A 14,989-nucleotide genomic window follows, 5' to 3' on the forward strand; every position below is an offset into this window, starting at 1 on the left:
CATCAGAGTCCACCCTAACCTCAGGTTCCCCCATCAGAGTCCACCCTAACCTCAGGTTCCCCCATCAGAGTCCACCCTAACCTCAGGTTCCACCATCAGACCTCAGGTTCCCCCATCAGAGTCCACCCTAACCTCAGGTTCCCTCACCTCAGGGTTTCCATCAGAGCCCCGAAACTTCACTGCACATTGTTATGCCTATGACATAGATGGGGCCTGGATAAAATCTTGCAGCTGGACAGATGTGACCCACTGGCCATAGTTTTGGTAACTCCCTGTAGCAGTTTATGGAATTCCCCACTGGGCTCTATGCATCGGATTTTTTACATTTTTTTTTTTAGTTTAGTTTATCATTTTCTTGAGACCAAAATTTTCTCTTCGACGTCACACATCAAGTCATTTTTTCCTAAAACGAAGGTTCTTATTACGTTCCAGCATTCATTGGATATGTAGGGCTGATTGTATTTACTTCTCCATAATTCATTTTACTGTGTGTGTATATAGAAAGCTGTATTTTATTAATATGAAATTCCACAAAAAAAAGTTATTTCAAGGCTGGAGTTGCAACTAATGGAGGCAAAATATTTCTGATTACCCCATCCTACCCCCATTCTACCCCCATCCTACCACTAGAATAACTAATGAAAGAAGCAGAACTCGTTAGAAGTATTTGCCACTTCCTTAGTAGGTCCAAAGACAAACCAAAATCGCAGAGTGAGAGCATACGATTGAGTTACAGGCCATCCTTCTGAGCCCTCTGAAAATATTAATAATGCACAATGTAAACAGATGGAGATGGCAACATGGACGTCACAAGTAACATGAGCCAGGGCCTGATGACGTGATCAGCGGCCTCCACCTTGTTTCCTTCACAGTTCTCTGCACTCTTAGATTGTCCAGCCAATTCAGTCATTCTAGTGTTGGGTTCTGTTTAATAATGAATGACAGTGAAATACTGAGCCGTACACAGGAAATGCAGAGTATAAACTTTTCACGCATTCAGCAAAAGCCGCAATCTTTTCAGCGGAGTCAGCCAGAACAAAATCTGCCATCACACTATAATTCCTTCTGTCTTTTCGGCTGTCGATCTAGAAATATTTCTTACTGGCGTGTATAATGTACCCCCAACCTTTTATACCATAGAAAAAATAAAAGCAGACTCTTCTCATAGCATTGTACAGACCTTTTATTCATATCTCGCATAGCATCATTTTTATAACACAAGGAAGTTAAAATTGATGGCTCTTTAATGCAATTTCTTTCGATTTTTCATTTACCTTTTCGTGACCACAGATCATTAATGCTCAGATGCCCAGGCCAACTATAGAAGCATTGGCAAGTGTTGGTTACCTTCAAAATAACTAATTTGCATAACTAAATAATTGAATCCATTTATAGATTTTTAAGGATGTGTAAGCTTTTTACTTAGTACACTGTATTAAAAAGAAAGTTCCTATTTTTATTATATTAGAATTTTTCCTAATACTGTAATTGTAGCTGACAATTATAATTCTAAACAGATGAACACTGCCTTCAGGCCGCAGTGGCACCTTCCATAGGCAGGCTGAAGACTAAAGCTGGCCATACAAAAGTAGAATTTCATTTGACAAAGTTAAAGAATGTTTCTTTGATTTTCTAATTGTTTGTGGTGATAAGCTGACATCGTTTTCGAAAACAATGAATGTAGTATTTGTTAATGAAAGTTCATTCACTCCATAATCTAATGTTGACAGGAACGTTTTTTTAAAGTACTTTTGTACGAAATTTGTTACGCCATAAATACTTTTTATTGTACAAATGTTCATTCAGAAATATACTAGTGCAGTGATGGCGAACCTTGGCACCCCAGATGTTTTGGAACTACATGTGCATCATGGGAAATGTAGTTCCAAAACATCTGGGGTGCCAAGGTTCGGCATCACTGTACTAGTGTATGGCCAGCTTTCTTTTTTTTTTTTTTGTTCTCTAAACCTCTAGCCTGCATGTGATAGTGTCATAGCTGACAAAGTGATCAAATGATCAGGAACCACCCTGATTGGTTCCTGCCATTGGGCACTGAAACGGTCAGTTACATCTGGCATTGAGAGCCTCCGGCCATGCAAATTGTTAGTTGGTGGCTATCAAATAACAGATATGCTGGGGTTAAGCACAATAAACATCATCCATTGAAATATTGGTATACAGATTGAGGATGGGGCTTATTGTGTGTGTTTTTTTTTTAATAGCTTGATTTAGGGGGGGGGGGTCCTTTGTCCATTTATTTTCCTTTTGAATTCGAAGATCATGTTTTAATTTTTCCAAGAGAATAAGAAATGTTTTAGATCGAAGAATTTGTGGGCAAAGTAGGTCTATTTTTTAAAACAAATCCTAATTTCAGTAATTTATTAAGAGGTAATACTTCTAGTTTTTACAAATGACTGTAGTAAAGTATCACTGGAGCTGATATCTAGAGACTGCCTACTAATGCATGAACAAGTGTTGCAATGAGCAGCCTCTCTAATATTAAAAAAAATATATATATATACGGTATACATATATAATATAGAATTTTTTGATAATTCTCCTGAGACTTGTTCTGATCTCCCTAGTTTGGGTGCATTGTACACAATGCATGAGGTGCCCTGTCTGTGTCTTATCACTGACTTCTTTCATCCCCAGGCCGTGTTTACAGATCTGGAGATCCTAGCAGCATTGTTTGCAGCTGCCATCCATGATGTGGACCATCCCGGAGTTTCCAATCAGTTTCTTATTAATACAAGTAAGTGCATCCAGCATCTTGCATAGAGAAAGAAGATTCTATCATGGGGAGATCTCCAACGCACAAATGGTTTAGGATAGCCGCAGGTTAAAAACATCTGTCCAGTAATAAGGCCAGCTGTCAGCCCAGCCACGCTTCCTCCCTTAGGTTATAGAATTGTAGCCTGGCATTAAACATCAAAATATTTCTTCCATTTTAACTGACCACTCCAGTGTAATTTTCAGATAAAAAAAGCAACCCGGTCTGAAGAAAAAAATGAGAAACAGTCAGAGATGGGCATTTGTAAGAATTTGAATCTACGCTGTAATATAAAATAATAATGTACTACTTATAATAATGTAATAATAGTGCAGCCGTATCTCTCAGGGATGGGTGTGTGTTGGTATCTATAGTGTCACCCTGTCCAAGCACAAATGTCAACCTCATGTTAATATTGGCCCCCACAAAGGCTGATCTATCTCCTGCCTGAGCACAAGACTGACACCTGATGAAATACTGACATCACAATTGTTATATGCCATTTTTTTTTTTTTTGTGTCTTTTGTTAGCACTGAGCTCAAGCAGTAGACAAGTTTGCTTCGATGAGAGCCTTACAGCTCAATTTGCTGCTTCTGCTGACAGGGAGAGAATAGAAGTAAATAGTCAAACATCAAGTAACCTATGAGAGCTGAGACTGCAGTTTTATACCAATGTAGGTGTTGAGATTCAAGTCATTACAATGTCCACTAATAACGGGTTCTCTATAAGTTGGCCATACAGATTAACATGTGATCCAATGATAAAGAACCTGGGGAGCAGAAATTTGTTCTGTCCACATTCACAAATTTGTGGGATTTTTGTTTTTAAGTTGTGCATGTATGACTAGGGGATGTGTCTTTTCCCTAGAAGAATGGTGCCAGATTTTTTTTTTTTCCCCAGGCAGGATTGTTTAGGCCATTATAACTAAAGCATAACACTCCAGCTTCAGTCTGAGTGAACCTTATTCATAGCAGTAGTGACTGGTCCATAGCTTTCTAAGAGATTCTTATGGTCCTGTTCCTGCACTGCCTACATGCTTATGGCATATACAATGAACTGATACTTAACGGGTTAGTTCACCTACTAGCTAGCACCTTACACCCTCTTCAACACCCCCATCCCTGCTCCCATCCTATCTCTTCTCCCTCTTCTCCATCAGAGCGATGCTCTGAGTTGGCACTGACAATCAGAATTGCTATGGTTCACCTCGGAAGCCCTTCACTGAGTCCCTGGGCCACTACATGGGCTGCGTGGACATTGACAGCTCAGCAACCACTGAGGTAAGCACATCGGGGACCACGGAGTTGGGGAGGGTGTAGGGTGCTTGTAGGTGAACTAACCCTTTAAGTATCAATCCATTGTAGTACATTGCATTTTGCAAGAGAAGTACCCCCCCCCCCAACCAATCCCAGTTAAAAATAAAAGGCAAAGTTGCCCTTTACAGAAATTTCTGCTTTTACACCATGAGAGCCTCAAATAATCCGAAAAACGTAAATACAGACCTTACAATACCAGTTAATGGATGATCTGTATAGCCAAATAACCATGCTGTGAGCAACATAGTTAAAAGAGAAATACAGCCAAAGCTGGTTTGGTTGTACTTCTCCTGTGGATCACAGTTCATTCTGCACTCATGTGACCCATTTTCAGCAGACAGCAGGTTGAAGTCCACTGTCTGCTAACGTCACAGAGGCGGTCCAAGCTTTGGAAAGATCGCGACAATGCCTGGACCGACACCTGGCTCAGCCTCTCACAACTCAGCGCTCCATTGAGCGGAGGGGGAGGGAGAGAGCTGGTGACTGACAGTCACCAGCTCTCTGCTCAGGGAGCTTTGAGAACCAAGCGATCAGCAGTTTTTAATCGCTCATTTCTCAGTTTTAGAGGTTCCAGGGGTCAGATACAGCATTGGAATGATGCTGAATCCACCTAGGTAAGTATGCTTATTAATAAAAAAAAAACATACTCTTTTAAATATGAGAGGTGTAGAATTCCAAATGGCATACACATAAAAGGACCCATGCACAGATCCTCTGTTGTTTTCAAAGGTCCCAATTGCAGGCCATTTTGAGGTTTTCAGACTTTTTTTATTTTATAATTTATTTATTTATTTTTAAGCACGCTTATCCTGAAATTCCTTTGTTAGATACAAAGTGTCTCTCCGCAAAATGTTGTTGCAATAAACATTGTAACAAGCTTTGTAATGGAAATTAACTCCTGTGACAAGCCATTTGAAGGCCATATAAGGCAATCTTTCTTTCACGCCAAAGAACACGGAGGAGAGATGGGTTTTCTTTAAGAGCATATTAAATAAGGGCATTAGCCAGTGCATCCCATTGGGAAATGCATTTAAAAGAGCGAACACAAGTCCTGGACGGCTTAACTCCAATGTAAAAATGCATATAAAAGCAAAGGAGAAGGCCTTCAAAAAATACAAGGCTGAGGGATCATCATCATCAGCATTTAGACTTCACAAAGAATGCAACAAGATATGTACGGGTGCAATTAGGGCTGCTAAGATAGAACACGAAAGACACATAGCGGAGGAGAGCAAAGAAAATCCCAAGAAATTCTTTAAGTATATCAACCGTAAAAAAGGGAGTACAGACCATATTGGCCCCATAAAGAATGAGCAAGGACATCTGGTTACAAAAGATGGTTAGATGGCAAAGGTATTGAATTTATTCTTCTCCTCAGTCTTCTCGAGGGAATTGGAGGGCTTCAGTAACCAAAACTGCAGTGTTTGTCCTCATGACACATCACAGGAGGCACCCTCATGGCTAACAGAGGACAGAATTTGAAATAGACTTGGGATACTTAACGTTAATAAATCACTGGGACCAGATGGCTTGCACCCAAGGGTACTTGGGAACAGTAGTTGCCTGACCATTGTTCCTAATTTTTGCTAACAGTCTACTGACTGGAATGGTACCAGATGATTGGAGAAAAGCCAATGTAGCACCAATATTTAAAAAAAGGGCCAAAATACATCCCTGGGAATTAGACCAGTTAGCCTAACATCAATAGTATGCAAGCTCTTGGGAGGGGATGATAAGGGACTATATACAATATTTTAGTAATGAAAATGGTATCATTAGCAGTAATCGGCATGGATTCATGAGGAATTGTTCTTGCCAAACCAATCTATTCACCTTCTATGAGGAGGTGAGCTGCCATCTAGATAAAGGAAGGCCTGAAGAGTGGGGTGTATCTGGAGTTTGCAAAAGCATTTGACACAGTTCCCCATAAACGTTTAATGTACAAAATAAGGTCCATTGGCATGGACCATAGGGTACATGGATTGAAAACTGGCTACAGGGGCAAGTTCAGAGGATGGTGATAAATGGGGAGTACTCGGAATGGTCAGGGGGGGAAAGTGGGGTCCACCAGGGTTCTGTGCTGGGACCAAACCTGTTTAATTTGTTTATAAATGACCTGGAGGATGGGGTAAACAGTTCAATCTCTGTATTTGTGGATGACACGGAGCTAAGCGGGTCAATAACTTCTCTGCAGGATGTGGAAACCTTGCAAGAAGATCTGAACAAATTAATGGAGTGGCCAACTACATGGCAAATTAGGTTAAATGTAGAAAAATTTAAAATAATGCATCTGGTTGTCTAAATATGAATGCAATCTATACACTGCGGGGAGAACCTCTGGGGGAATCTAGGATGGAAAAGGACCTGGGGGTCCTAGTAGATGACAGGCTCAGCAATGGCATGCAATGCCAAGCTGCAGCTAACAAAGCAAACAGAATATTGGCATGCGTTAAAAAGGGGATTAAGCGCTAATTCTCCGCTTTACAAGATTTTGTTCCCGGCCTCACCTGGAATATGCTGTCCAGTTCGGGGCACCAGTCCTCAGGAAGAATATACTGGAAATGGAGCAAGTACAGAAAAGGGCAACAAAGCTAATAAAAGGTCTGGAGCATATTAAGGTTGCAAGCATTGAACTTATTCTCTGGAGAAGAGATACTTGAGAGGGGATATGATTTTAATTTACAAATACCATACTGGTGACCCCACAATAATGATAAAATGTTTTCACGGAAGGGAGTTTATTAAAGACTCGTGGCCACTCATTAAAATTAGAAGAAAAGAGGTTTAACTTTAATCTGCGCAGGGGGTTCTTTACTGTAAGAGCGGCAAGGATGTGGAATTCCCTTCGACATGTGGTGGTCTCAGCGGGGAGTATCTGTAGTTTCAAAAAACGATTAGCTAAGCACCTGAACGATGGCAACATACAGGGATATACAATGCAACAGTTCAGTGTTTCGATAAAGGTACTTGTAACTTGCATATCTGGGGTCCGCTCAGGATAAGCAGATATTGCACAGTTAGTCGGGGAATAATAGATGTAAAGCCCAACTCCAAGCGACAAAATCATGATCCCTTACAGTGGGACTGTAGGGGTTAATTGCTCGTTTTGGTTTAGGAAAGCCCCCCAAAAAAATACTTTACCAATTCTCTGCTTGTCCCTGTAGCTTTTACCTCCCATGTTTCAGCAGTCTAGGGTCCTGACGACATCAAGACCAAAACGGGGTCCATAGCCCTGCAATGGGATATGATGGCGTTGAGGGACAGTCCACCACCAGAGCATGGGGGAATGTCATCTGCTGGGGGAGAAGAGAATAAAGTAAAAAAGTTTTTCCTCTCCCCTAGTCAAAAACAAGCTCTCATCCCTTGCAATCTGGGTTCAGCCCATACTGCAAGGGATGGTTTTCAAGTTGCCTTTTCTTTATCTTTAAGCCCATCATCTCTGCTTTTATGTAACAAGGAAATCCACTTGACATACATCAGCGAGTAATGGGTGTAAGAAATCCAACGCGTTTCGTGTGTAAAGCACTTGACTTCATCAGGGTCCCTGCATCCCTGATGTGATAGGTTTCTATGATTTAGGCCCAGCGTGCATAATGTGTTTTCTTTTTAATTTATGAAACCAGATTTAAAAAAACGTGCTCTGCGTAACATGCCAGGCCAGGTCTGACTTTTGGAGTATTCATTTCATGCAGTTAAATAAACATGACATATATCTACACAAGTCCCTCAGTGATCAAATTGCAGTGATTAGGATAGCAGATTGGCTAAGTGAGACTTTTTCCTTTGTCCTTCTCTCACCCTGTTTATACAACCCAACACTGTAGAGCCTGTAAAGAGGTGAGAGTGGTGTGTGCAACTCTTATATATTGTGTGTTGTGATTTGTGACAAGCTCACTATTTCTCTATCCCGCTTAGATTCAGAACTGGCGTTAATGTACAACGATGAGTCCGTGTTAGAAAATCATCACCTGGCTGTAGGGTTCAAGCTACTTCAAGAGGAGAACTGCGACATCTTCCAAAACCTGCCCAAACGGCAGCGGCAAACGATGAGGAAGATGGTGATCGATATGGTAAGCTAGCCGATGTGTGCAAAGTTTGTGTCTTTTAGGCCAGGAGGGAGGAGGGAGTCTGTGAGGAGCTGCTTGGAGTATTAATGAGGACCCCAGCCAATTCCCAGTAGGTGGGCTGGCAGGGAACGTGCACCAATACTCTGGGGTCATGCCAGCAGGGGCAGTTGGGTGGAAGATGGAGATGGAGTGCTGAGGAGGTTGTCGGTGATCCTTGAGCGTTCCCCCCCCCCCAGTCGGGGGGGGGGGTGACCTGGGGACTGGGGCTTGGGTGCTGGAGGGACCCTTTACAACACACAGAAGAATCCTTGCCTGGATGCGCAGGAGTGGGTGTAAGGCTAGCAGGAGAGGGAGAGTCAGCACGTCTGGTAGATCTTCTTTGTGTCAGTCTTGGAGGACTGGAGAGTGTTAGTCTGGGAGGATTATGGTGAAGTAACCAGGAGGGTTAGTAAAAGAGGCAGCTGTAGCCAGGGGGGCTGGCGGGGCCTGAAGAGGTGGTGCTGGGATTGGTGACCACAGGAGGAAATGCAGTAAAGGTTTTGGTGGTGTCACTCTACATCCTACAAGTATAGGGGCTGCGAGTCCCTGCCTGTAATGTGCCAGTGCTACAAATTTTTACATAGTGACACAACTGGTGGTTCTGCAAGCAAGGAAGAAAAGGAGCTGTATATAGGACTGTATATGTTAGAAGTTGTCCCTGAAGATGTTTCTAAAGTCAAGCGGGCATCCCCATAATACCCCTACTCCCCACCCAAGTTGTATCCCCTCAAAAAAATAAAGTACTGGACTGTTTTCTGACTCTGAGAAACTTGGTGTGCCTGGCTGTGCAAGGTGAATCCCAATTCTCCAGCAGCTTCTACGTGGGGGTACTCCATATGGTATATCTGTAAAATTTTGTTTAAAGAGGAGTTCCCCTTAAAAAAAAAAAAAAAAAAAAAAAAAAAAAGTCAGCAGCTACAAATACTGCAGCTGCTGACTTTTAATAATCGGACACTTACCTGTCCCAGGGTCCAGCAATGCGGGGGAATGAAGTTTTCACAGCCGGGCACCCACTGCGCATGCATGAGCGACGGAGCCGCGCAGTCATCTGGGACCTGTCACGTGTCCCAGATGACTGACAGGAGGGACGGGGCAGAGCTGAGCCCTTCCTGCACAGAGGGGAAGTGATGTCACCAGCCCAGGCACTGAAGGAGGAAGACTACGAAGGACCCCCTAGCAATAGGCATTTAGAGGTGAGTTAAAAAAAAAAATTCTAAATGTTTTATTTTTTTAGGAATTGTAATCTTCTTCTTTTTTTTTTTTTTTTGTGTGGAACATCACTTTAATAACTTTAATAACTTTCTGTGTAATCTGACATTTTTCATACAATTATGCCTTGTCACTACACACATTTTTGACCAGGCATAATGGATGGTGACGGGAACAGGTTTGCTAACAGGTGAGTTTGATCTTAAAGAGATTAAAAACATGCTGCAGATGTAAAGTTCAGGCACCTTTAAAACATAAACGTCTATCCATTTTAAAAACACTGAAGATACAGCCAAATTCCAGGCTATTCTGTTAGGAACTGTTTCAAGGTCCTGCTCCTCACGCTGTTTGTCCATCACCGTGATGAACAGCTTCATTTGCTAGTAAGAATGTGCAAGAGACAGGGAGGGGGCAAGCAAACTACAGCACCATGAGGAAGTGCTAGAGATTTGCCTGTCATAAAGGCACAGCATTTGGCCATATCTGAAGACTTTGATGTTATGCTGGGTAAATGGACACCTAACATGTCATGCTTTAAAATTTCACACACACGGGGAAAGGTGCCAAACTTCAGTACTTAAAAAATCTCCATAGGCGACGCGTTAAAAATGTTTACAGGTTACATGTTTAGAGTTACAGAGGAGGTTTACATATGCTAAAACAAGTCATTATGCTGGTTAAATGAATAAACTATGAGAACTAATGAAGGTGCTATATATATAAAATCGGAGAATAGTTCAGATTCTATTATTTTATTATATAGATTATATATGGCACTTTCATTTGTTTTCAATCAGGACTGTTGGTAGCTAATGGGAATCGAATAGGTAACTTGTTACTATGTAACCTGTGTGTATCTGTGTGTAACAGTGCCTCACCAGATACTGACCTCACCGCACCTCCCTGGCTTAAAATGAATGATAATGTAAATTAAGGTAAGTAGGTCGAGTATCTTTGAAAGGACTCTGTAGCCGAGACTGTCAAACAAAAGCCCTACACATTTTTAAAGCTAAAGTAGCCATTTTGGCCAACAGACTACCCTTCATAACTTTTTATCTTTCAAATGAATGATCATTTTTGTCTCTGCTAATAAAGTTACACAATTCAAGATGATGATCACCATATGTATAATGTTTTCTATTGTTTCTCACACTGAACTTGTATAAGGGAAATATATTCCAAAATTTACAGTTTGATTTCTCCTATCAGGTTCTAGCCACAGACATGTCCAAACACATGAGCCTGTTGGCTGATCTAAAGACCATGGTGGAGACCAAAAAGGTGACCAGTTCTGGTGTCTTGTTGCTGGATAACTACACAGACAGGATACAGGTCAGTATAAGAGGAATATAGAGTGCTGATGTTATACATAGCCATACTACAAACTATGGCGCTAACATGGACTTAAAGTAGACCTGTTTTGTTGTAACAAGTAAAATAGGTCCTCATGGGAGAAAAGGCCTATACTTGTAATTTCAATATACAGAGCTCCAGCCACTACACAGCACTACACAAAATGTGGCATTTCCATTATGTGTAACTCAGTACAGATCCTCCATGGTCCCTTTCTCTTACATCCAGCTATAAAATGACAAATCCCTGAAGGGTATTACATTAACCATGTCTTTACTGAATGCCTGCAGATTTGCCATCTAAACAATAGAGAAGTGTTAGCACCAAACTTTAGATAGGCGGTAGCAATGAAAAGTTCTTTAGTGCATTTTGTCTAACAAAATATCAAACCATTTTAAGACCTTCCTTCATTCGCCCTACAGACAGGTGTTCAAGTGCAGGGGTCTCCAAACTTTCTAAGCAAAGGGCCAGTTTATTATGCTTCAGACTTTTTAGGGGGGCTGGCCATGGAGTAGAAAATGTCTTTGCATCAGTGGGCGTATACAATATCCCATCTTTGGTATTAGAGGAATTATTAGTGCCCCATCGTTGGTGTCAGTGGGAGGAATAGTGCTCCTTAGTTGGTGGCAGTGGAAGGAATAGTTCCCCATTGTTAGTGTTAGTGGGAGGACTAGTGCCCCATCGTCGGTATAAGTGGAGGTAATGGTGCCCCATTGTTGGTGTCAGTGTGGGGAATTGTTCCCCATCCTTGGTGTCAGTGGGGGGAATAGCACCCCATCGTTGTAAGTGGAAGGAATAGTGCCCAATCATAGGTATCAGGAGGATTGGTGCCCCAAGGGCTGAACAAAGGTAAGCAAAGGGCCATTTTTTGGAGATCACTGTTCTAGTGTGTTGTGAATATCTTCCATCAAGAGCAGAATCTTATCTTGTCTAACCTATACCCTTGAACACATGGTATATGTGCTTACAGTATGAACTGTAATATTTTTTTAAACCTACTCAGCTCATGTTGCAATGTATGGATAATGGTCTTTTATAAATATGGAGGCGCCAAGGTGCTATTCAACTTTTTTTCAGATGATCAGATAATTCTCTGCCAGTCCATTATATGCATGGCATGGATTTGCTCAAACTTTTTATTTTTCAGTTTTTACCTGCTTTTGTTCTATGGATAAAACAGGCCATTTGTGTACCTGTGCCAATTCCAATGGTGAGCCTGCTACAGTCGCCTTCTCAGTCTCGGCATTCTTAGCCCTTGTACACACGGTCGGAAATTCCGACCACAAAATCCGTTAGATTTTTTCTGACAGATTTTGTCCAAAACTGGTGTTGCATACACACGATCGGACAAAGTTGTCAGAAAATCCAATCGTTCGGTACGTGATGACGTTCATTCATTACGACGGGACTACGTTCAGGCTAGTAACCAATAGCTTTGGTCTCGTAATTTGATCTGAGCATGCATGGCAATTTGTCCGATCGGAATTCTCTACAAACGATCGGGCAAAGTCCGATCGGATCATGTTGTCGGAAAATTTTATATCCAGCTCTCAAACTTTGTTGGTCGGACATTCCGACGGAAAAAGTCAGATGAAGCTCACACACGGTCAGATTATCGGACGACAATGGTCCAATCGGACATTTTCCGGCGAAATTTCCGACCGTGTGTACAAGGGCTAACAGGAGAATAAGTCAATAGGAAAAGTATTTGATCAATCACATTAGCAGAAAATTATTTTACAGTATTGCCATGGAAGGAAATATATTTTTGGGAACAGAGGATGCAGATTCAAATAGAAAATAAATTCTTAATTATAATTAAAGTGATACTAAACACACACTGTTTGTTTAATTTATATTTTCCCTTCTATTTCTGTATATAGATGATGGCACTGAAATTATTTTAATTAAAATAAAATAAAAATCTAGGTACTCTTTTCCTAAGCGATATACAGATGTCACATGGCCCAGATCTTTCCCAGCCTGTCTGCCAGTACACCGTGGCAGGAGGAGCTTCTAGTCCTCTGTTGTGGGTCACATGTTCAAACAGCCTTTGGGACCCAGAGTAAAAATAAAAAAAATGAATATCAATAAACTGTTTTAAATTGTCATACAAATATATATTTGTAAGCAAACCTTTATTATTTTTGGCAATAACATGGCGTGGGCAGATTTCTGCCAGTCACAGGCTGTGTCACGAGCCTCCAGCCTGTGTCCTAGAATAAGAGGGAGGTGAAGCCTCCATTAATCTACATATAATATCCCACCCCCATTGGGTTTAGCTGGTTAGTGGGTATGGCAGAGGGAGGGAGTGGGCTGTCCTTTACCACTATGTATACGCTCACGTGTGTGACTCTATAGTCACATGGTCTGCTCAGATGTGATAGGGAAGAAATGCTCAGCATAGAAACTCACTGAAAACTGAGCATGTGCAGAGTTGCCAACAATGCTCTGCAAAATCTCCAACTGCAGTGGGGACATGGACAGATGGGGCAGATAAAGAGCAGCAGGATCAACCAAGTTATTTGCAGAATACAGAAAACAAATCTCATAGTGACTGAGTGAGTATAAACAGCATATAATACAGCATTTATTGATAGTTTTTTTATGATGTGGGTTTAGTGACACTTTAGGAAATGACTTTATAACTTCAGTTGTTTTTTTCTTTTTTTGGAAAAGTTTCCAATTTAAATATGGCAAATGGAGAACAGAAAGCTTTAGTGATATAAAGAATAAACCACCCATTACTGTAGCTCAACGTGTCTGAACTCTTTGGCTATAATAACCAATTAGGTTGTCCCTTTCTTGAACATTGGGGCAGGTTAGGAAATAAAAGGAAGAATCTGTTTGGCATAGCCAACATAATTGTTTCATGCAAGTTCGTGCATATTGCCTGTCTGTCAAGGTAGTGACCCACCTAAGTAAAGAACTAGACATAGCACAGTTTGCATGTGAAATGCCCAAGTAACAGAAAACCATTATTTCTTATGAAGATCTGAGCCCCTTTCTGTGTCACTTCACCAAGACATATGGAGAAGTTAGAATTTTCTGTCCTGTATGCAGTTTGGCTACACAGCATCAGCATGTCCACATCTGGACTAGGAAAGAAAATATTGTATTGGTGACACCTCCAGAATTTTTATTTGAATTGATGAATTTTGTTATCCGCAAACTGTACTGTTTATATTCACGTGTATTTATTTTCTTCTTGCAGTTTGACTGTTTTTACCTATTTCCGCATTTAAGTTGATCTTGCGTCTGATTGCTTTGTTGTCTTTCTGCTGCCACAGGTTCTTCGCAACATGGTACACTGTGCGGATCTCAGCAACCCAACCAAACCACTGGAACTGTATCGGCAGTGGACTGACCGCATCTTGGAGGAGTTCTTCAGACAGGGAGACAAAGAGAGGGAAAGGGGGATGGAGATAAGTCCTATGTGTGACAAGCACACTGCCTCTGTTGAGAAATCACAGGTACATTTCCATATTGGATACAAAATCCTCCCTCCTTAAATGCTTAGTCTGTGTCCTGAATGTCTTACAGCATTACAGAATAGGCCCTGTCATGTACGGAACAGAAATCAACTTTTAAGTAGTAGTTGTTGAAATTCACCATTGCTTCAATTGTCCCAGCATGCAGTGTTGGGAAGGGCTGGAGGACCGTCAGCACCAGAGAAGCTGCCACAATATAGTTTAATATGGAAAGTAGTCTTTCTCACTTCCCCCAGTACTGACGTAAAAGCTGGACCAATGTAATTATGTAAAAAAATAATTTTTTCGTTTTTTTTAAGTGTTTTGTAAATGTTATCATTAACAAAACATATAACACCAACCAGGGTACACAATGACAAGCCAGCAAGATATACTGATATAAAGGCATTCGCCTACAAAAGGCACACAAACATCATTTACAAAGCCCATCATAAGTACAATCTTAATCAATAAACAGCTGGTGAATACACAACTTAAAGTGGTTGTAAACCCTTACAAACCACTTTGACCTACAGGTAAGCCTAGATTGAGGCTTACCTGTAGGTCCAAGAAACATCTCCTAAACCTATATGATTTAGGAGATATTTACAAAAAGACAGCCACGCGCAGGTGCACTGGGCAGGCCGCAGATCACGGCGATATGCCGCTCATGTTGGCTCCCATGCGCATGCGCTGGAGTGACATCATCGCGGCTCCGGCAAATCACAGCGCCGGAGCAGCAAGACCCGGAAGTCATTCCGG

General features: G+C 41.4%; 1 protein-coding gene across 4 annotated transcripts in view; it reads left to right on the forward strand.

Moving 5' to 3' along the window:
- Positions 1-14,989, forward strand: part of PDE4A (phosphodiesterase 4A) — a 497,889-nt gene that overhangs the window by 469,120 nt on the left and 13,780 nt on the right. For all 4 annotated transcript variants that reach the window (XM_077470223.1, XM_077470224.1, XM_077470225.1 and 1 more), the window contains 4 exons: positions 2,656-2,755; positions 8,005-8,159; positions 10,614-10,736; positions 14,048-14,230. In XM_077470223.1, the coding sequence (XP_077326349.1) occupies positions 2,656-2,755; positions 8,005-8,159; positions 10,614-10,736; positions 14,048-14,230 (561 nt within the window). The remainder of the gene's footprint in view (positions 1-2,655; positions 2,756-8,004; positions 8,160-10,613; positions 10,737-14,047; positions 14,231-14,989) is intronic.

The sequence above is a fragment of the Lithobates pipiens genome, unplaced genomic scaffold, assembly GCF_037356315.1.
Source record: "Lithobates pipiens isolate NorthernLeopardFrog02 unplaced genomic scaffold, aLitPip1_a1.2 Scaffold_8, whole genome shotgun sequence".
Taxonomy (NCBI): Eukaryota; Metazoa; Chordata; class Amphibia; order Anura; family Ranidae; genus Lithobates; species Lithobates pipiens.